The 21,621-nt window shown below is 50.1% G+C and overlaps 11 protein-coding genes across 11 annotated transcripts; 3 read left to right on the top strand and 8 right to left on the bottom strand.

Annotated features, from left to right (window-relative positions):
• Positions 1–262: 262 nt before the first annotated feature.
• On the bottom strand, positions 263–1,528 carry N7462_005684 (serine/threonine-protein phosphatase 2A activator; the record flags this gene model as incomplete). Its single annotated transcript, XM_057077402.1, has 1 exon — positions 263–1,528. One exon carries the CDS (start codon positions 1,526–1,528, stop codon positions 263–265), a length of 1,266 nt encoding a protein of 421 aa, XP_056932982.1.
• Positions 1,529–2,022: 494 nt separating this feature from the next.
• N7462_005683 (uncharacterized protein) lies at positions 2,023–3,004 on the top strand (the record flags this gene model as incomplete). Its single annotated transcript, XM_057077401.1, has 3 exons — positions 2,023–2,506; positions 2,575–2,633; positions 2,687–3,004. 3 exons carry the CDS (start codon positions 2,023–2,025, stop codon positions 3,002–3,004), a joined length of 861 nt encoding a protein of 286 aa, XP_056932981.1.
• Positions 3,005–3,698: 694 nt separating this feature from the next.
• Positions 3,699–5,331, bottom strand: N7462_005682 (actin-related protein 2; the record flags this gene model as incomplete). The annotated part of the gene is made up of 7 exons (XM_057077400.1): positions 3,699–3,785; positions 3,847–3,924; positions 3,985–4,550; positions 4,640–4,865; positions 4,992–5,135; positions 5,196–5,242; positions 5,313–5,331. 7 exons carry the CDS (start codon positions 5,329–5,331, stop codon positions 3,699–3,701), a joined length of 1,167 nt encoding a protein of 388 aa, XP_056932980.1.
• A 799-nt stretch (positions 5,332–6,130) lies between these two features.
• N7462_005681 (NAD(P)-dependent oxidoreductase) lies at positions 6,131–7,334 on the top strand (the record flags this gene model as incomplete). The annotated part of the gene is made up of 5 exons (XM_057077399.1): positions 6,131–6,148; positions 6,219–6,407; positions 6,490–6,821; positions 6,884–7,021; positions 7,076–7,334. The coding sequence occupies 5 exons, from the start codon at positions 6,131–6,133 to the stop codon at positions 7,332–7,334; spliced, it is 936 nt and encodes a 311-aa protein (XP_056932979.1).
• A 622-nt stretch (positions 7,335–7,956) lies between these two features.
• N7462_005680 (bZIP transcription factor) lies at positions 7,957–9,631 on the bottom strand (the record flags this gene model as incomplete). Its single annotated transcript, XM_057077398.1, has 2 exons — positions 7,957–9,092; positions 9,142–9,631. 2 exons carry the CDS (start codon positions 9,629–9,631, stop codon positions 7,957–7,959), a joined length of 1,626 nt encoding a protein of 541 aa, XP_056932978.1.
• Positions 9,632–10,358: 727 nt separating this feature from the next.
• Positions 10,359–11,561, bottom strand: N7462_005679 (GTP cyclohydrolase II; the record flags this gene model as incomplete). The annotated part of the gene is made up of 1 exon (XM_057077397.1): positions 10,359–11,561. One exon carries the CDS (start codon positions 11,559–11,561, stop codon positions 10,359–10,361), a length of 1,203 nt encoding a protein of 400 aa, XP_056932977.1.
• Positions 11,562–12,062: 501 nt separating this feature from the next.
• N7462_005678 (SAGA-associated factor 29 family protein) lies at positions 12,063–13,231 on the bottom strand (the record flags this gene model as incomplete). Its single annotated transcript, XM_057077396.1, has 2 exons — positions 12,063–12,916; positions 13,057–13,231. 2 exons carry the CDS (start codon positions 13,229–13,231, stop codon positions 12,063–12,065), a joined length of 1,029 nt encoding a protein of 342 aa, XP_056932976.1.
• Positions 13,232–13,842: 611 nt separating this feature from the next.
• On the bottom strand, positions 13,843–15,703 carry N7462_005677 (uncharacterized protein; the record flags this gene model as incomplete). The annotated part of the gene is made up of 5 exons (XM_057077395.1): positions 13,843–14,001; positions 14,074–15,075; positions 15,145–15,330; positions 15,382–15,521; positions 15,580–15,703. The coding sequence occupies 5 exons, from the start codon at positions 15,701–15,703 to the stop codon at positions 13,843–13,845; spliced, it is 1,611 nt and encodes a 536-aa protein (XP_056932975.1).
• A 225-nt stretch (positions 15,704–15,928) lies between these two features.
• N7462_005676 (SMP-30/gluconolactonase/LRE family protein) lies at positions 15,929–16,984 on the top strand (the record flags this gene model as incomplete). Its single annotated transcript, XM_057077394.1, has 2 exons — positions 15,929–16,327; positions 16,376–16,984. The coding sequence occupies 2 exons, from the start codon at positions 15,929–15,931 to the stop codon at positions 16,982–16,984; spliced, it is 1,008 nt and encodes a 335-aa protein (XP_056932974.1).
• Positions 16,985–17,157: 173 nt separating this feature from the next.
• Positions 17,158–18,150, bottom strand: N7462_005675 (D-3-phosphoglycerate dehydrogenase; the record flags this gene model as incomplete). The annotated part of the gene is made up of 1 exon (XM_057077393.1): positions 17,158–18,150. One exon carries the CDS (start codon positions 18,148–18,150, stop codon positions 17,158–17,160), a length of 993 nt encoding a protein of 330 aa, XP_056932973.1.
• A 200-nt stretch (positions 18,151–18,350) lies between these two features.
• Positions 18,351–19,869, bottom strand: N7462_005674 (fungal specific transcription factor domain-containing protein; the record flags this gene model as incomplete). The annotated part of the gene is made up of 2 exons (XM_057077392.1): positions 18,351–18,894; positions 19,208–19,869. The coding sequence occupies 2 exons, from the start codon at positions 19,867–19,869 to the stop codon at positions 18,351–18,353; spliced, it is 1,206 nt and encodes a 401-aa protein (XP_056932972.1).
• Between the last annotated feature and the right edge of the window lie 1,752 nt (positions 19,870–21,621).

The raw sequence follows: 21,621 nt of genomic DNA, 5'->3' as shown, positions 1-21,621 counted from the left end.
GATAGCCGATGAACAGGGCCTAAATAATTGAATTTACTAGTGGAACTTAGAAATAACGATATACGTGGTTATACGAGTCGTGCCATAATGCATTTTTTTTTTTTTTTTTTTGAAAAGTCAAGAAGGCTGGCCACAAACGGGCTGTCTCTCAGGAGGTGGGGGTTCTTCTGGAGACAAGTCTATATCAATATTCATATGCTCATTATTTGGCTCATCAGGATACTACATTTAACTGCATATTTCTTTTCGGGACCAGCTTCGTTTAATCGAACGGTATCGGCCGCAACCCTGTGCCACCCATCCGCTTGCGCATCTCCGCACCCGCGGCCACGGTACTGGGGACCTTGATGCCGCAGCAGTCCCCAAACCAATCCGTATGCTGGTGGCCATGAGGGTGGTCGTGACCATGGTCCTCATCGTGATCCTCCGCGTCGCCATGCTCCGAGGGATTGCTCATCCCATCGGCCGCAGGCAGCAGACTGCCAAACAGGAAATGCTGCATAATGGGCAGCTTCCCCAAGACCTCCTTGACAAACATTTTCTTCATGCCGCTCTCCACCTTGAACCAGTTCTTAGCGCCCGATATATCATCCAGCATTGGACTATGCCAGCGCAGACCCTTGACGGTCTTGACACTATCGACCCACCGTACCTGATCTAGATAGAGGTACTTGTCGCCTTCTTCGTCCAGCATCGCCGTGTTGTGGATCCCCAGCGGCGTCACGTAGGGGTGGTCCACCAACTGGCTGGCCCCAAATAGAAACGGTAGGAAGTGGTAGTCATCTAGCCCCCACACGCCGTGCGAGCCGGCCGGCTCTAGGTAGTAAGTGGACTGAATATCCCGCATTAGATGCAGGTACTGGAGATAAACCTGGAAGACGACGGCCGGGAATTCGGTGGCAGGCAGTCGTCCCAGCTGGTAGAGGGACAGAAGCCACATCATAAAATTCAATTCATGACCGGAGCCGTAATCCAGTCGGTCTCGCGATCCAAGGGAGTGGATCAAGTACGTGGATGCTTCCTCAATCGCGGCGGGATCGGACATGCCCAGAATCTCGGTATGCCATGATGAACTCTGTGTGGCCACGTCATCAAAAAAGGCCCGGAACGCGGGATTTCCGAATCGTGATCCGCCCTGGTCGAGGGCTGGGTGGTCTTCGAGGAGAGATCGTAAGCGACTGACGATCAAGGCGATTTGGCTGATAGAGGAGGATTCGGGCCTGTGCGGGAGATCGGTGACCGCCCGACCACGGACAGAGTCGGACAGGCCGAAGATAAAGGAAAGTACGAGCTTATATGTCGGGGATGACAGAAACAGCTCATGATCTTTGGATGACAGGATACGGCGGATGGGGCGCGCGTATTGGTGAGCGGAGAGGTCGGGGGGCGATGGCAAAGGAGGGGTGGTCGGGGTAGCATCTCGGCCAGAAGCAGTCTGGGATCGCCGATTATTGCTTGACCGCAGCTCAGACAGCTTTTTGGACAGATCCACCTTGCCGGCTTGCGGCGCTAGTGAAGTCGAAGCCATCCTTCCAATCGAGGAGTGAGAGATGAGAATTAACAAACATGGTGAGCAGATCGTCCGCAAGAGTGAACTGGCAGAAAGAACCCTGGGGAAGACCGCCTTCTATAAACGGAACCACAATGACGGAATTAAACTCAAGGGGACTAGTGTGGTGGAGCATGTGATCTCCTATCCCCCGGAAACCAACCGATCGACACATCTGTGGTTTTGCGCTCTGTCATACATGGGGGTTATCATGAGACACATGATGTCTGCAGCTGAGTGAGAGGAACCAGAGAGAGAGGAAAATCCCTTAGAACAGCCCCAGAGTTGTGCCAAAAGCCTCACCACAACCATTCTTCACTATTCTGACCCGGAGAGTCCAAATATCAGCCCACTCATTGCTGGACCCCCTCCTCGGTTGGCCTGGCAGCTCCTGGGCTGCATCGACAACATCACCGACGCCTGTTGATTGGACAGATCCTTTCATTAATTGATCAGGGGACGAACACGCCATCATGAATGCTTTCGAGCCATCGGCGACGAATCCGACAGGCCCCCAGCCCATCGAGGACGCCAGAGATGTCCGATCTTCATCGTCACGCTCGCCAACACATGCGAACTCGAGTCTGTCGTCTTCGGTGGGCAGTAGCCGGTCCCACTCAAGCTTATCGTCCCGAAATCATCATCGATCCCAGCAATCGCACCGGCCGACCAACGAGTCCACGGCCGTCTTCGAACAGATCAGTGCCTCGCCGCGCAGCTATGGCGCTACGGAAGCGCCTCATCCTTCCAGTACACAGAATGTCCCTGGAACCTCTAAAAAAGACCAAATAGGAGGCCCGATACGGAGTAATTCTGGGAGTAATCTTAATCCTCGAGCCACTCAGCCTGACGAATCCAATGAGCCCCATCATTCCTGGTATGGTCGGTTTGTTGATCGATTCGGCGCCCTCGAGTTGGAGAACAAGGGCAGCGTTGCGCGTGACCATCTTGCTTTAGGTACCAAACCTATATCCCTTAATCCATATATGGCTTTTTTGCTTTCAGAACTAACTCTTTACCCATAGAGCGGACGTTCCTAGCTTGGATGCGCACCTCCCTCGCCTTCGCCTCGATTGGCATAGCTGTCACCCAACTCTTCCGGTTAAATAGTGCTACTACAAAGATAAATTCAACCAGCTTCGCGGCTTCATCGTCCAACCCCCTTCTGTCCTCTCACCTCACCCCGATCCTCCTCTTTTCGATATCACTGCATCCTCTGACTCTTCCCGCCTACGCAGTGTCGGCAAACCTCTTGGCTCGACCTTCATCGCCGTTGCTATCCTCATTCTCATTGTGGGCTTCCACCGCTACTTCGAAAGCCAGTACTGGATTGTCCGTGGCAAATTCCCCGCGAGTCGGGGGAGCGTTGCTTTGACGGCATGTGTGGCTGCGGCTCTGATTGTCGCAGCCTTGGCCGTCATTCTGGCGGTTTCCCCTGGTGCGATTGAACGGTGATTACTTGTTTCCACTCTGGGTCATTATTTTCATTCTCTTTGATCTGTTTTCCAATTTTCCTTATCTTTTGCATATTGCATCTTGATATTCATGGAGGCGTACTGTTTGTATGAAATTCGCGATGCATGGAAGACTTTCTTTTTCGAGCCCGTGGACGGTGGTGTCTCTTGTAAAACTTTATCTTGTTCAAATGAAGATCGTTCACGTATATCATTTATTAAGGTAATAGCCCGTAGGTCGTAGGTGTATGGGATTTTCCAGGTCTCTAGGGCAATTCGTTTGCCTGTGGCGTACACGTAGAAGGACTGAAGTCAACGCTTGATGTATTAGTCAACATATTTTGCCTAATGTCTTCAATGATTTATGATTCCTATGTATAGGGAATTGAATTACTCGTTGCCATACGATGCTACAGACGAAGATATATCGATAGAAACGTTTCTTTCTTTTCTGTCAACAGCCCCAGATCCACCCGCACCAGACCAGTCTAGGCACAATATATCGGAGGCAAAAGACACGGGAAAACGAGGTGATTGATAGGTTGGAGGGATATCGACAAGGTGGGCCAGGAAGGAGAGGGAAGAGGAAAGAGGACGAACAGGGAAAGTATGGCACGGCTTGCGGACAATGTGAAGCAAAAGTGAAGAGAAAAGGGACAGAAAGGAATAACCACCTAAGTACATATCGCTGATTTTTACCGCGGGCCAAGCTTGGCCAGGGCTCGCGCACCCTGCTCCTGCCACTCTTGCTTGGAAACCCACATATCGTCCTTGTCGGCGATCTGAAAGTTAAAGCGGTTAGCTGGGGTCTAAGATGGATTTAAGATTTAAAGAATAACAAACCAGGTTGGCCAGGACAGCACCACCCAGGAAAACCATGTGTCTCCGTCGTGGGGGGTCTTCGATGCGGACCTTGAATTTCTGTGGCATCGTTAGCTCTGGGATGTTTACAAGTGAAGCTGTGGGCCTTGGCTAACGTACGTTCAGACGCTCCGGGTTTCCACCCAGGACGCGGGTAAGCCAGAGCTGCTTGAGCTCCTTCTCCAGACGTGAAGGCAAGCCGGGGTACATGCTGCTGCCACCACTGAGAACGATGGCCTTGTATAAACTGGACCGGATGTCGACATCGGTGCCTTGAATGGTGTTGAAAAGCAGCTCAGCCATACCGGGTTGGTCAACGTCAACCAAGTGAGGCTGGAACAGACATTCGGCAGCCTCAAATCGCTCGCTGCCAACACGAATGACACGACCGTCGGGAAGAGTGTAAGACTCGACTAGGACGGTGGTATCCTCGGAAAGCTGTTTGTCCAGCTCGAGATCGTACGAAACATAGCAGAGCTTCTCCTTAATTTGGCGCACAGTCTCAAAATCGGCGGTTCGGTTGAGCGCGTAGCCACGGCGCAGGAGGAGGGCGATCAGGTTGCGGGTAACATCGCGACCAGCAACATCCAGCCGGCGGATGTGGTGGTTCAGCACGGTCGATTCATACACGGGAATAATGTGAGTCACACCGTCACCGGAGTCCACGACAACACCGCTGCTCAGACCTAGAATTCAATACATCAGCTATCTTCTGGTCTCTCTGCCATTGTTTTTGAAGCCTCCACGACCTCAATATCTCAAGGAACGACCATACCCTGGGCATACAGTGCCAGCACCGCCTGGATCGCCACATAGACACCTCCGAAGTTGTATCCCTCCAGCATGACCTCAGCCATCTGCTCGCGGTTCTTGAGCGGGTTCATCGGCGGCTCTGTAAGGAGGATCTTGCGGCCCGTGGGGTCGATCTTCATCTTATCGTAAAAGGTGTAGTTCCACAAATGTTGCATATCATCCCACTTCTTGACAATGCCGTTCTCCATCTAAAGTCATCCCCGCAAGGGAGGAGCTGCCATTAGCGACATGTTTCTCACTTGCCGGCGGACTTTCGAGGGGGCGGGGTATTTGCAGGGGGAGGGTTGGAGGCTTCGTCCTGGATCCAGACGTACCGGATAGCTAATTTGAAGCATGGATCGAGCGGCGGCAGCTTCATCTCCGCACATGATATCCTTGACCACGATATCACCGGCCTGTTCCTCCGTCCGCAGGATGGGCCGCCCCACTATCGAGGGGAACTGGTGCTCTGGGAAGTTCTAATACAGGCGGGCAAGTCAGTAAGATATGCAATCGTAGCAGGGACGCATGCGACATACCTGGGCGGCATAGCCGACCTTGAGGAAGCCGGTTCCTCCATCGAGCACTGCGGGCTGTTAGCTTGGACGAGCTGGGGGATAGGGACACGCAGTCGCCTTGGGGATTGGGAGCAGTACCAATGGGCATGTCCGCCATGGTGGAGAAATGGAAAATCAAGCGCTGCAGAAAGGGGTTCTATGCACGTTCCCTGAGCGAGATGAGTGGGAGATTGCGGGCGCGGGGGGAGGAGTTGGAGGTGATGTCGGTCAGTCGAGGCACTTCCTGCCGCCTGGGCATCATCATCGTTATTTACGTGACCGTACCATACCCGCGCTCCAGCCCCCGCAGTTTCACAACGTGCGAAGCCGACGGCACCCATTACATGACGTGACGGCATCAGAGACAGAATGCATTGTTGGCTGCCTTGAGCTCTGGGTTGAAAGAATCGCGTTAATTCAATATATTTCTAGTATCGGCGGGCTCAATTGCTGACTTGGCTTGTTTTGAAGACACCCCAGGGCTCATTGTTTGGCCACATCGGGAGGCTTGCCGAGTTACCAAAGGGACATAAAACGGCGAGAGGAGCCGGGTAGGCATTATAGATCAGCATCAAGCTATCAATTGTTTCCTTGTAGTCATCCCGACAAGTTCTCATCGGCCCGATATCAGCTGCAAGGCACCTGCTAGCCTTTTTTGTCGACGACGTCTCCTATCGGCCGACTCCGATTTCCTCGGGAAACGGGACGCACTCCACCCTCCTCATTTCTCAATTATAGAGACCACCAACTGCTTGCTAGGCTAGTCAATTGGCTAACTGACAACGGTAGCATCAAGCAACAAAGCGAGTCTTGCGTTCACTATCTTGAAGTCGCCTCATTGAAGCTGTCATCATAGAGATAGAGTGAGAAGTCCGCTGTCCTTCGTTGCCCCAAGCATTATCGACATCAGCGCCAGGATGACTCAAATTGGCTGGGTGAGTCCTAACTTGACATGCTCACAGCTTATACGAGGCTTTGCTTGAACGAAGACTGATGCAGGTACAGTATGGCCTTGGGTCTATGGGTCTCGCCATGGCTAGCAACCTGCAGCGACACCTCGCGGCGAAAAAGGCTCTCAGCTTGCTCTACTCAAACCGCACTATGTCGCGCGGTGTACCACTTCAAGCCCTTGGCGGGGCCCCTGAAGCAAGCTTCGAGACGCTGGTTTCTCGCTGTGGCATTATCTTCACCATGGTAAGCCTCCAAAGAGTAACCGTCGTAGTTCATGGCCAAGCTCAAAAACGGAAGGAACACAAGAGGCTAACTACATGTTCAGGTTTCGAATGACTCAGTCCTCCAGAGTCTGATCTCTTCTGCTGTTGGGTCCGGTCTCTCCTTAAAAGATAAGATCTTTGTAGACTGTTCGACTGTCCATCCTGAGACGGTGAGCTCGGCCGTAGCCCAGCTGAAGACCAAGGATGCTTCGTACATCGCAGCCCCTGTCTTTGGTGGCAACCCAATTGCCGTGGATGGAAAGTTGGTATTTGCTATTGCTGGTCCGAGAAGCGCGACCGAGGCCGTTAAACCACTGATCCAAGACGTAATGGGACGAAAGGTCATCGAATGCGGTGAGGATGCTACCAAATCTTCACTGTTGAAGATTGCTGGGTAAGATATTTGCCATACCATCCATCTGATTGGAAACGAGGCTTGGATTGACTTGAATACAGAAATATTGTCACAATTAACATGATGGAAGCCGTTGGCGAGGCTCAAGTTTTCGCTGAGAAGACTGGCCTCGGGACTGGCCCCATGGAGGAGCTGATTGGTGAAGCTTTTGGTCCTGTCGCCGGAGGCTATTCTAAGAGGTATGTACCACGAGCTAGTGAAAGCGTTAAAGCATGAACTAAACGCCTCAACAGATTGACTACTGGTGCATACGCACCGCCTCTAGATTCGCGTCCTGGCTTCGGTGTTTCTCTGGCTATTAAAGACGCCAGACATGCGATGACTATGGCCGAAGAGCAAGGCGTCAAGCTTCCAGCTCTCGAGCTAGCTCGTAAGAACATGGAGACCGCTCGAGATCATGCAGGTGAGTGTCTTGACAGTAGCGCAATGTACGGGACGCTGCGCCAGCAGGCGGGCCTGGCATTTTGGAACGAGAAAAGCCGTAAGGAGTAGGACACAAATCGATAGACATATTGTTTTGATATATAGAAGAATGTACCATTGCCTTTCAGATTGCCTCTATTCGTCCGGTTGACGTCCAAAGTTACCTAAGTGCGCTCACTCACTACCCATTGACAAATGAAATTCTTGGAACCAACCCACAAAATTAAAAGAAAAATGGAGGCACTAATCAGACTTATTCATATTCTGACCGAGCGCGCCATCGGGCGCCCGAGTTATCTCTTATCTCGGGCTGACTACCCTCGACTATATCCAAACCAACTTCCTCGTCAATCAGACTTGAATGTCAGTCCCGCAACTCTTCAACTAATTAGGGCGATGCATCAGATACTATGATCAGAGTCCGAACCTTACTTCTAGGATTTTGGAACCAATATCTACACTGCTGAATTCGCCGAGAGTACAACGGAATCTTTGAAACAACGAAAGCCGATCCTTGATAGACTAGCGCATATGTAATCAAACCAGATTGTGTCTAGAAAAACGAAGGGCAGTGTTGTTCATAGAAGGGTGACAGTGATATTGCTAAAAAGACCGAGGCCAGCTTGGCCCAAAGAATGAGGAATATAGGTCATAGATCAAAACACGGTGCCTCGAAGGCAAAAGGGAAGGGCTAAAGTGGCGTGGGACATGGTTGTTTGTCAGACTCAGGTCGGATTCGCGTGGTGTCGACCAAAACTGGGTAATTCTCCGCGAAAAGCGACCCTAGCGACCAATTGGAAAGATTTCGCATGTGCCGTTCAAAGACAGGGTTAATGAGCAGCTCATCCGAGTCACCAGCTGATAGTAGGCAATCTGTGGCCTCGTACGGCCAATTCACTCGCATACCGCGTGTGAATGGAATGAACCAATTGTCAAATGGGTAATCCTGATGTGACATAACAATTCGGTCCCGCATCCGGGGCCAAGGAACATAGTCCATCCATGCTGGGTGTGCTTGGAGAATTTGTGTTGGACGTGGCGTCAGCCATTCGGGGAGCCGTTCATAATTCTCCTGCGTGGGATAGATCTGCCAGCGCATGAGGAGGAACATGGTGTAGAGCACAGCAACCTGTTCCGGCAGGGATGAAATGTCTGGGAAAGTGCGCAGGATATCGGTGAAGAGTTTGGATACAGGATGCGAATATACGCTCTTCTCAGGATTCAGAAGCGAGGAGACGCTGGGGTATGGTGGCCCTACAAGTTTTTGTCGTGGAATACCTTGCGCCGCTTCGCGTTGGCGATTGCTAAGAAAGTCCAGTAATATGCTGTCTAAAGCACATGTCGGTGGCGTATTTTTGATTGGGGTAGCGAATGCAGGAGGACCCTGATCGGCTGGGAAATTTAATGGTTGTACGTAAAGGGGTGACGGGGGGTTCGGATGCGAGGTGCGGAAGTTCTCTGAACTGCTGCGCCGGAGCCGGTCGACTTTCGGGACATTCTGAGATGGGTCTAGGAGGAAATTGAACCCCAGTCTTTCTTCCACTCCAAAATCCAAGCCCTGTGGGATGTTATGGCGCTGGACGTCTAGCGCCACTCGGAATGAGGAAGGTTGCAGACCTCCATTGCTGCTGTTGCGGCGGGCACCTAAAGTCGGCGCAGAATGGGTGGGCGATGGTGTATCAAGGCTAGCAATAGACTCGGCGTATACCTTATCTCCTGCTGCTGAAGCCTGAGAGTTTGCTGTGAATTGGTCGGTTTCGGGAAAGGGAGGGGTATGGGACGCAGGTGGCGGGACTGATCTTGGTTGTGAGAGAAATGAGGGTAGATCTAAAAGTGTCAGCCGCAATTCAAATGTCGGACTGGCTGTGAATGCTACCTTCGATCTCCGGCCTTGCTAGGAGAGGTTGTATAATATCCAAAGCCGCCTGGAGTCCTTGACGAAGCTCCCTATTTTCCGACCGGATTCGCTCATTGTGTTGGAGTGCGGCTTGAAGATCGAGGACAGGTTTCTGTGACGCCAGATCCCGAACCTGCTGCTCTAGCGCCTCGATATGAGACTTGGTACGTTCGCGGATTGCGCGCTGGGCCTGCCGGTCATTTGCACGTTTCTTGGCTAATTGATCGGGTGTGAGATTGGCAACGCCTCGTGATGATGTGCTGTTTAGTTTGCGCTTCCGTCCAGCGGTGGTGGTGGACCCATTGCCCTCAAAATTCTCCTGCAACAGTGTATCTGGGCCCAGTGAGGTTGAGCGCGACAGGACGGGTGAATCTTCCTGTTTCGCGATGGCGGCGCCCTCGATCATTGTCTCGATCGGCGGCGAAGGCACCGCATAATCGCCTGACCCGACAGGAGCGCGGTTGGCCATCGCCTCACACGCGCGCTAGCAATTGATAACAGCCATTCAATGCAGCAGAGCGAGATATCGGGGACTCAGAATGGACTTGCGACTGGGCGGAGTAAAGGAATCAGCGTTGGCGGGAGCGTTGACGTTCCCTTGGTGGTGGTGGGTCAGAGGTGAGCGTGACAAGGTTGCCAGCTTACTTTTGACTCGCTATCTGTTTCTGTCCTGGGCGGGACGGCGACGACTCGTCTGACATTCCCAGTCAAGGTTCGGTCGTTTTTCGCGGCAGCGAAGCAGCATGCCCTCGATACACGATTGAATCAATTTTTTCGGGGTGTTTTTGTCAGAAGAGATGTTCTGATCGAGTCATGGCATCATGATCTACGCAGTCTTGAGACATCCGGCAAGCTCCACAAACTTTCCAAAGACACGTCCCGACTCCATTGACTCCCTAAATAGACTATATCTAGCTGTGCACGAGGTATCTCAGAGAAAGAGAAAAGGCAGAAAATCCATATCAGCACATAATTTGAGTTGCCACAACAGCATCGCATACGAGTCTCGATCATGTACAAAGTCGTGAAAATCAATATGGAACATGTAGGAGAAAAGGCAAAGGGAATCGTCAAGTCAAAAAGTGTGTACAAGGATGCAAAATTCCAATGCATGGAGGGATAGACCATCGAAATCCCCGGCAAGGGAACGAGAAAATTTGAACAAAAAAGAGCGACCGAGCTTATATAGTCTAGAATCATTGAATCATATGGCCCATTTTTGAGATCTGCAATATCAGGTTAGCGATCTCCAACCCCTGAAACTGTGGGCTTTTGGCACTAACCTTAGTCTTGAGGTAGCCTTCAATCTCCGAGCTCTTAATCCCGCGCTCACCGCCGGTTCGCCAGGATAAGGGGATCATGGGAATCCGTTCTTTGACCAATACTTCTCGGTTGGGGCCTTCAATGGCCCGGACTTTATCGGGGTTGTTTGTAAGCAAACGGACACCATCCGGGTTGACATCTGCACCACAGCCAAGGTCCATAAGCATGGCGGTAGCCAACCCGTAGCTTCGCGCATCTGCTGGATGCCGCAACAGGAGGTTTGCTTCCACTGTATCCGACCCGAGATCTTGAAGATTATATGCTTTCAACTTCTCCCCCAGGCCGATTCCTCGGCCCTCCTGTCGTAGATAGATGATTACACCACCGGCGGAGTGCGATCGCAGCGACTGCGTCTCTGGCGGGGCATCGGAAGCCAGATCCTGAACAGGGAACGACATCAACCGAGCAGCTTCGTCCAATTGCTCGCCACAATCACACCGAGCCGACCAGGCCGTCTCTCCTGTATAACATTCTGAATGAATTCGTACTAGCGGCGGCTCAATGCGCTGTGTTGAGTCTTCCTTCGATCCGCCGTTCTTCTCGTCGTCGTACCAGCTGCTGACTCTCCCGGGGTGCAACTTGCCCACATATGCGCCACGGATCATGCGGTCCATTTCAGTCTCCCCCGGGTGAACACGGTCTAGGCTCCGACTGCGAATGTTGCAACCGAATACAATGGCTAAATGCTCTTTATTATCAATGTCGTTGTGGTAAAGGTGGAGGAACATCTCGGCACCGTTGGTGGTCGGAATTCGGGCCCGCACTATACATTCGACCTGCGGTAGTTGTTCAAGGAGCTTAGGTGCCTTTTTATGCTCGCTCTGGTGTCGGATACTCGCTGCTTGGCTTTCATGAAGGGCTTGTGTCGGATTCAAGTCAAGGTTCAATGTGCCGCCCGGAGTTGAAGGCGGGGTGAATGCAGGCGATAACAGGGAGTCCGGAAGTGCCGGGGTCTGTTCACCTGTCGCAGTACCACTTCCATGGCCAATATCTTCTGCCAGACCATCTGGTCGGCTGGCTAGGGGAAGACGGTGCGGGGGGAGTTCGGGTGAAGCGTGGGCGGGGAGATTCGCCATTGCGACGGTCGGCGGGGGAAAAGGGCGGGCGAATGAGGGAAACGGGACGCGTCGTAGAATCTGCCTTATTGCGCAAGATCTAAAACCAGAGAGGCCAGAGGCATAAAGGCAATTCAACAAAAAAGCGATTGTGGCGGCGCTGGGGATTCAATGGCGTCAATTATCTTTCCCTCGGCCCCGGCCCGGCATGAGGGGTGGCTGACTCACCAAGCTGTCAGTGCTTACTCTAGCAGCTTCCATCGCTTATGCGAGGGCCGATAAGCGCGCTGGGCCCGTGACCCTCGTGGGCCGTACTTTCTATCAGGTCCGAGAGAGCATTTTTTTGAGGAATAAATAGTCTTGATGAAAACCCAAAAAATATCTGTAATTTGCATTTAAGGGACCCCAAAAACAAACATAGGTCTCGTAGCTATTCAGGTCTTTTCGAACTCCATGTAGCGCCGCGCTGAAAGGTATCATTATCACATCAGATCTTGGAATCATGGCTCCCAAAATGCCAGGCTATTTGTTTGGAATATCCAGGACAAAGCGCCGGTCAACCTCCATTTCCTTGTCATCCTCTTCACCCTCAAACTTCAGGCGGTAGGCATCTTTCTTGGATCCCATGACCTCGGCACGGTAGAAAGTGGTGGTGTCGGGATACCTTGCGAGGACCTGCTTCCCAACAGCAAATGAAGGCAATGAGCTGTTGAGCTGGGGGATGGGGATTAGAGATGCAGCAGTGGTTTTATAGACCGCACCTTGTTCGCCATTTTCATTAGGCTCTGGGTCCTGAACATCATACCATCTAGTCTTCTTGTTAGTTCCTGCATGGAGGCAAATACCAAGCATCAGAAGATACCTTTTCTTGTGGCCGTCTCCAGAGATATTTTTGATGATGCACTGGATGCCTTCGCCTTCCACACCCTGCTTGTTCTTGTTGTGCTTGAATACCACCTGCGCACCCACCACAAGAAGGCCGCTGCGTTCAGCGACAGTCCCCTTAGTACCCTCCATCCCCTCCTCAATTTTCACTGCAATTCCATCTCCTCGGCCTTCGCGTGCTTGTGTGCTTGAGACACTTGTGCTACGAGGTACGCCTCCTTTGGAGCGACTCGCCTTGTCTACTCCCGAGGCACTTGGGGAGTCCGCGGCTGAGCCCTCCATTTCTGTTCTTTTCTTTCGAGATTTGGAAAGTGCAGATGAACGATTGGACGGAGCTTCTGCTTCGGACGCCTTCCGGAGCGCAGTGAGAAGTTCCAGGTTCTTGATCACGTCACATGGCTCGTCCTGCATTATAGACCGTTCTTCTTCGCTTAGCTTCTGACTTTGTCGAAGCCATGTATCGAGCTGATCATGTTCGGCCATCGTGGGTCCTGTAAGAAAGAATTGGTCTCAGCGATCATGAAATATAATATGTGGATTGGCCCGGTGGCACGCGTCATGTCCCCGCGGGGAATGAATTGCTTCGGTTTAAGCTGTGTCGCTTATATAGCGCACAGAGAAGAGTACTCACGGTTACCATCCCGAGTTATTTTGTCTACCAAAGTCTTAATCTGCACTGACAGCGAGGCTTGCTGGTCAAACTTCTCCTTGGACTTGCGGATGTCCTGGCAAATGCGGGTCCAGAGCTCCATCTCCTCGTTGTTACCGAGTCCATTATCTCGGGGTCGAGGGCGGTTGCGAGACATGGCTTGAGCTGGTGCAAGAGCAAATTCAAAAACCCGAGCTTGTGCGAACACGGCAATGTGTAAACAGAGCGAACCCGAGGGAGTTGAAGGGTTCGGACGGAGCTGTTAGGGTGTCGAGATCTCCGCCTTGGTCTTATCGCGAAGGCGGTCGGGTTAAACGCGCGCCTAATGTTTCTGGTCGGACTACTATATAATCTCCTTCATACCAATTTTTGAACCCTGCCCGTTCAGAATATTCTAGAGCCTATTATATATCGTATTTATTAAAGCATCAGAATTAAAGCAGGGAGAACTGTCTTCCATATTGTCTACGTCTGGGGCATAATGGAGAATGCACCCACCATTCACTCATTTTCTCTGTTGAAGCTGGCTAGGATAACACAGGAAATTCCTCTGCGAACTAGGAGATATGGAGATACCTGGTAGATAGAATGGAATAATCCAAGGAGTGCAGCTGAAGATAAAGAATAGAGGCGAGCCTGGTATCTACAGCACGTGCTGGCTCGTCTACCAGGGGCCAAAATGGCTGGTTTGATCTTCTCCATCTTGGTGTCTATCTGAAACACATTGTACACCTTGCATGAACTTCTCAATTCGCAAAATCTCCGCAATCAAGCCATTTCAAGATGATCGGTGCGAGGACCCGTATCTGTTTTAGCTAGTGTTTCGATCTGAATATCTGCCTTCTCGGCGTAGGCAATTTTGTGCACTGTATACCATGGACGTTGGAAGAGAATGTCCAAAGCTTCAAGTGATCTCCCGGTTGTATCCTATAATAGTAAAATCAGAAACAAGAGCTTTAGCCGGGACCCTACACGGTAGTATACAGAATAGAGACTTACCGGCATCGCAAAGCACACGTAGATCAGCGATATCAAACAAATACAGCTGAAAAAAACGAAGGCACCCCATTTATCGCTTGCTGCAAGAAGACTTGGCATAGCACGAGAGCAACCGAAATAAAATGCCCAGTGAAGCCCCATTGCGATTGACATGTTGAATGATCGAATTCTTGTTGGAAAGATCTCCGACCCAATCAGGTACGGGATACTGAACCAGCCAATGCTCCATGCCACAGCATGAAAATAAATAGCAACAATTGCACCGGTCGCTGCCCGAGAAGCGTCCGGTGAATTGACAATACTGTCCGTGCTCATATCTTTTGTTCCACCGAGGTAACCTCCAACATAAACCAATGTCGCGATCTGCAGCATAATTCCTGCGATAAGCGAGCGGCGACGTCCGACAAAATCAACAACGAATAATGCGAAGGCGAGCGTGCTGACAAATTTGACGACTGCATATATTCCGGTTGCTAAAAATTTAGACTCATCGCCAGAAATGCCCAAGTAGCCGAAAATTGTCGGAGAGTACTGCGTGATGGCATTTGCGCCTGACCACTGCGAGAATAGCGTGGCCATGAAAATCAGAAAGAAGCGGCGTCGGTTCTCAACAGGCGCAAAGGTCTCTTTGAGAAGGTCTAACTGGCTTGCATTGCCCATTGCTTCAGATTCATGGAGAATTTGTGCGTCCATTCCGGACACCTCGGCTTGGAGAACCGGGTGATCTGTGGGAAGATGGCGCAGACGTGATATGGCCGTCATTGCCTCCTCACGTCGACCAATATAAAGCAACCACCGTGGAGACTCAGGACAAAGAAAGATACCAGAGCCCCAAATAACCGCAGGAACAAGTTGTAAGAGCGTTGGGAGCATCCATTGCATATTTGTGTTAGCGTAGGCTTTGGTGACGCCATAGTTTATAAAGAAGCCGAATACAACACCCAATTGTTGACAGGCTGCGTACTGAAGCGTCAAAAGACCTCGAATGGCTTTAGGAGCAATCTATTGAAGATATATATGTTAGTCATGGCAAAAGAGCCCAGGAGTAGGATCTAGAAGAAAAGATCGTACCTCCGTGATATACATTGGCGGAATTACCGTGGTGGCACCAATTCCAATTCCCGAGACGAATCTTGAGGCGTACAAGCCCGATAGATTCCCGTTGCTGAGACCTTGCCCTAGAACGCCCGCCATATAGAATAAAGTCGCAATGAGCAACGTCCATCGCCTTCCGAGACGGTCTGCAATAGGGAGACACTGGACGATATAAGTGACTTGTCTCCAAAGAATCAACGCGCGTGTACATACTCCTAGGCACCCAAATACAGCCCCAGCAGTAGCGATAGATACAATCCAACCCTTGGTGTTGGCATACTGACCCTCAGACTCTTCATCTAATCTGAAGGCTTTTTTGAAGTGACTTTGTACCACCACAGAGGCAATATTTCCTTGTCACTGTTAGACTCCAGAGAGAAAGCATTCAGAGTAGCGCGATATACTTCTCACCTTCATCAAATCCCTTTGAGACACCAGAGAATGCAAAGATACAAGTGCACATAAATACATACCAATTGAAAATCCCCTTAGGTGAATCTCGAATGGCCTGCTTTGTGTCCGAGATGAAGCCCATTGTGCCTTGGAATGCTGGAGAGATTCTGGAGATATTCGTAACCTCTTTATTATCAAATCTTACCAGGGCGAAAGCCCGAAGCCCCCGTTTTCTACCATTCTATATTTGGCTGGCACTGGGGTCTTCTCGTGGGGTACAGCAAAAATTCTGGGGTACCAGGGGAACCGGGGCTTGGAGAGGCCAACGGAGAATGTCCGTCGGAACCCAAAACCGCCACTTGGGATCATGTTAAAAGGTCTTGGTACTTCGAATAATGGCGCTCCCTTCGCTGCCCCTCGAGCTCCTGAAGATCGATTCGCCGAGGAAGAGAATTCCACAATGAATTTTTATCCAGCTCCACCTGTCGTCCAGGCCGAAATATTTGTCCGGATCCCGGACAGTCTGCGATGTACAGGCCAGCCGACTGACTGGAGAGGCGGATCGGCATTGCCGACGTCAGACATCTTCCTTGAAGGGCCAACACACCTGAATAATGGAGATCTCTACGTGACAGACATTCCTTACGGTCGGATCTTGAAGATAAATGAACAGAAACAGGTGACGGAATGTGTGCGGTATGATGGTGAGCCGAACGGACTTGTTGTACGAAGAGATGGGCTTATGATTGTGGCCGACTACAAGCAAGTGAGTATCATGTTCACACTCTGAAACTCAAAAGCTGATTGGAGACAGGGTCTTCTTCTTTTTGATCCTATCGCAAAGACTATATCTCCTTTCATGACTCGGCGCAACCTCGAGAGATTCAAAGGCCTCAACGATCTGATTATCTCATCCAAGAACGAAATATACTTCACAGACCAAGGACAAACCGGCATGACTGACCAAACTGGTCGCGTGTATCGGCTTTCTCCCGATGGGAAACTCGACTGTCTCGTGGATAACGGAATATCTCCTAACGGAATCGCGCTATCCCCGGACGAGCGATTCTTGTACGTGGCCATGACCCGCTCCAATGCGGTCTGGAGACTACCCCTCAATGCAGATGGTGGCACCACTAAAGCAGGGCTTTTCTTCCAGTCTTTTGGGTGCGCTGGCCCAGATGGACTTCTCGTGGACGAGGAAGGGAGTCTTTTCATTTGTCATCCTAGTCTAGGATCAGTCTTTGTGGTTGATGCTGATGGTTTTCCCAAGGCTAGGATTGTCAGTGCACCCGGGGGAGGGAAAAACTTGACCAACTGTACATTCGGTGGGGAGGATGGGAGAACAATTTTTATTACAGATAGTATGAAGGGAAATATCCAGTACGTGAGGTGGCACTGCGGAGGTGCTGTAAAGTCTTAATGAAGCCCCGAAAACTAGTACTCTCATAGGGTTAAAATATGACAAAGTACTTCTATTCTATTTCTTATTGTAGAGTAGGCTCTGAATACATATGCAAGGACAAAAGTACATTTATTTCGATTGCTGAGTAATTACACAAGATATCCAGATGTATTTATTTAATTTTTTTTTGATTACCTTTGTTCTGCAATTTGGCCTTGAGCACTCATCAAATACTCATATAGGTTGTTGACAGCAGCCATTGCACTCGCAGTTTGTGCCTGAGTTGTTGCAGCTCCAATATGCGGCGTGCTGACAACATTCAAGTTCTCCCACAGCGCACCATACCTGTCGTGAGTAGGAGGTTCTTGTTCATGGCAATCTAGACCTGCACCCCAAAGATGGCCCTCAGACAGAGCCATTGTGAGGTCAGCCTCGTTAACGATGCCGCCTCGAGCAGCGTTGATTAAGATTGCATCCGACTTCATCATTTTGATTTCTCTGTAAGAGATCATATCGCGCGTCTCTTCGTTCAGGGGAACATGAATGGATAAGACATCCGCTCTCTTGATTACTTCTTGGACATTGTCGAATCGCTGGTGGGGAATGTGAGGCCATGCGTTGTCTGGCATGAAGACATCATATGCCACGACATCGGCCTCGAAGGCTCCGCGGAAAATCTCCGCGACGGTGCGTCCGATGTTACCCATGCCAATGATGCCAAGTGTTTTCTTGTGAAGAGTCAGCCCGTTACAGGTCTCCTTCGGCACCGGCCTGGTCATTTGACGAGAAGTGATGGAACGGATATCTCGAGCAACCGTCATACTGAGTGCAAGGACCAGTTCCGCAACGTCACGGGCATTGGCACCAGGAGTGTTGCAGATCTTGATACCCCTCTTGGCACAAGCAGTCTGATCGATCTTGTCAATACCGACTCCATGCTTGCCAATGGCGATAAGGTTAGGGCAACTGGCGATATCTTCGGCGGTCAAATACGATCCTCGGATCAACAATGCAGATGCCTTTTGTCGCCAGTTGGAGAAGCCTTCATCTCCAGGAAGGATAGCGTTGAAAATTGTCCTGGCATGAGCAATGGCTTGCTCGTTGAATTTGTCGAGAACGTAGACCGTGGGCTTGGTGATGTTGCCTGTTGAAACGTCGCCATCATGAGCAAGTCCTGGGGCCATGGTGGGCGTTAAAGAAGGATAATTATTATTTTCTTTCTTGAGAAACGATCCTTTCGGATAAAAATGCCGGTGATGACGGGGAAATATATCCTGATATCTCGATTTATGTTGATTGCTGTTTGTGGCTTGCTTGCCGCATGTCGGATATTTGCCGTCGGGGCCTGTCCGCCATCCAATCTTTTCCCTATCTCAACTGAGAGTCAAGTCGAGATTACAGGACCTGTTGCAATAAACCTTAATATTACCATTTTGATCCCATTTGGGATAATTGATGGAATTTCCTGGATAATCGTGTCGGTTACTGGGTTTCCCAAAGCATAATCGGAGAGAGCCCAAAGTACCCGGCGAAAAACCCGGAGGCCGGAGAACTTTTCGCCAAGCAGTGTGAGCAAAGCGGTGCATTTATTGATAATGCTGTTATCTCGTGATGGTGGTGAGACTTCTCCACTGAGGCAAATAACAACAACGCCGGCGGCAAAGATATCATAGGCGTCCACGAACCCCCCCACAAACTCACCCCGGTCAGAGCGATTATACTCTTCCTGGATATACTCTGTAGAGTTCTTTAGAATTTCATTTTTAATCGCACCGGAGCTGTGAACTAGGTTGTATTCGGTTGTTGCTGATCCTTTGGATCTAAAGATTTCAACAAATGCTCGGCACGAGAGCTGCATAAAGCAAGTGCCGGGGAATTGTGCGCTCGGGTCACTTCCGGCCACGGAATCCTTCCAATAGGAGATGTTACTAAAATGAAATAAAACATTCTTTTGAGAACTATCCCGAATGTTTGATATCATTCTAGCATGTGCAACGATATGAATTGCCAAATGGCATTCTGATTCAGAAGAGGCACTGGCATATTCCTGGGGGCTCTTTTCGGTTGTGGTAAGCATTAGTCACTGCATCAGTCTCCGAAAAATGGAGGGCTCTTACTGGTGACGTTATATCTTCATCCTCGATACTGAAAGGTCGGTCCATGATAGAGCTAATCATCCTGCAAAATGTTAGGAGTGGCAACCCGAATAAAACCAGAAAGGGAGGGGTAAAGGTTATATACCGATCAAGGACGTAGAGGCTCCAAAAAACATTGCGTCTTTTCCGCAAAATTTCAGGACTAATTTGGATTGTTGCATCCGGATCTTTGTGAAATCTGAAAGCAATTGCTTTCTTCATAGCTAGTCCAATATGGTGCCAGGCCGACCCACCCCGTGCACTATACAAAGAATACAAAGTCAACAATATCATGCAATGCAGCATATCTAGCTTGGTCCCAGAGCTCATCATTCGAGGGAAAAGCTTCATGGCTGCATCATGGAGGTTGCTTGCAAGCCCTTGAAATGATCTTTGTTCTGGCAAAAGCAATGATCCGATAGCCATAGCTATGTATACATTGAAAGCCTTGGCTGGTTGACACTCCGACAGGTGTTGTGATGGGTTTTCTGGGGCCCTGAAGAACAAGTCAAAGTCACCCCAGAGCTCCAGTGGACTCAGATGCATGAACTGGACAGCCACCACGTCGACAAAGCGACTCATCAACAGCGCGGCCAAATGTTTTCTGGGTACTTGTGAGGGCTCTATCAGGGCAGACATGTTTCCATCAGATGAATCTTTAGTTGATTGCGCTGGGTTTGCGCCCGACAGCACTAGGGTTGCGCGAACCATACGTCCAATTGCAAGCCCTTGAGTGAAACTGGTTGTCTCATCACGGGGCTCTGCCATTGCGCTGCGTGACAAAAATCCAATTTCACCCATAGCAGCTTGGATTGTATGATCGGTGTTACTATCAGCCGGAGTTATTCCTTGCTGAGGTCTTGTCGACGCCGATGGCGCATCATCCAATTGTCTTTGCCTCTGACGTCGTGCTCGCGTTTTTAAATCATCACGTTTTCTTTTCAACGTATCTACATAGCTAAGCAATGATTCAAAGTTAATGATGGATTAACACCGATTCCGATATTCAGTTCTCCGTGGAACCTACCTGGGAATGGCGGCATGGGAGAGACCTCCGCCAGTATTTGTGATTGGCTCGATGGAAAATTTCCGGGGAATACACTGCGCGTCGACTCCCATGCAACCTGTACATGCAGGTAACAATCTGTCGCACTATGTTCGATTAGGTCTGGATCAGAAGGGTAGAGTCATCGGAGCTCTTTCTGAGGTGGCTTAGGGGCGAGCAGGTTTAGGGAGGGGGATGCGAACCTTTTGTTTTCGCTTCCAACACCGTTCACAAGCCTGACCTCGCTGCCGTGGAGTGGCACTGGAGGATTCATTCCCCAAGACATTACTCTCCCGTCTCATTTTGGTTTCGTTGACGCAGGGCAGAAACAACGCGGTCAATCAAGCTGATGGCGAAGTCGGACATGTAACGGGAAGATGTCCGACGGTGAGTCTTGGCATTATGGCCATGCATGGTCCATTTACGGAAGGTTATGAAAAATACCCTTCACCCTGTCCAGCAAAATATCCTGGCTTTTCTAGTCTGAAAATTATTCAACAAGCAGTGAAAGTTTGCTTTGCTTCCTTTTGTTCTCTTTCCTTTTCTTCATCTCAAAGGCCTGGAAACCCTCGACCCCAGAATGGGGTTTCTTCCTGCTGGAACGTGGGACACTCACATCCATTGTTTTGACCCAGCGCTGCATCCATTCAAAGTTACACGGACCTATACGCCCGAGCCAGCTCCATTGGAGAGATTGATGGAAGAAGCATACGCCACAAGAATCGTATTAGTGCAGGCATCGGTTGAGAATGGCTTTGACGGGTTGATGAATCATCTACGCCGCATCCGAACAGAATATCCAGATGTACTCGCCCGCGGGATTATATGCTTCGATGAAAACTGGTCTGATATCAACGAAGAGACTTTTGACAGTCTACATGATCTTGGAGTACGGTATTGCCGTATTCATGGCTTCTTTGAGTCCAGTAGAAACGACCTATCGGCTTTAAAGGAGTTGTTTCACATGTTCACGCGTTCATACCCTGCTCAAAAAAAGGGCTGGGGAATTTCAGCACAGCTTCCTCTAGCTACATGGTCGTTGCTCAAGAATTCTATTCTCCATGACCCCAAATTATCTCGCATTCCAATGATCGCCGATCATGTTGGTTGTATCTCACCGGCAGATATTGATAGCATGGAGTGTCGCAATTTCGTTGATATGTTACGATCAGGAAGACTCTACGTTAAGATATCCTGCCTTTACCGTCGGTGTCAAAGTGATATCTATGAAATGAAACCTATTATCCAGATGCTGGCGAATAACGCACCTCATGCTCTACTTTGGGGTAGCGATTGGCCACACGTGGACAGCAGCAACAAAAGCAAAACTACATCGCTCGCTTTGGAGCAGGTGGACATACAGAAAGAATTGAGCACCCTGCAAACCTGGCTTACTCAATCACAATGGATCAAAATGGCTGTTGAAAACTCCGAAAGGCTTTTTGAAAAATGATTGGAGGCGTCTAGAATATGAC

This window comes from Penicillium macrosclerotiorum, assembly GCF_028827735.1.
Source record: "Penicillium macrosclerotiorum strain IBT 26536 chromosome Unknown utg000006l_segment0_segment0, whole genome shotgun sequence".
Lineage (NCBI taxonomy): Eukaryota > Fungi > Ascomycota > Eurotiomycetes > Eurotiales > Aspergillaceae > Penicillium > Penicillium macrosclerotiorum.
The sequence above is the reverse complement of the archived record's forward strand: the minus strand, read 5'-3'. Positions and strand labels throughout refer to the sequence as shown.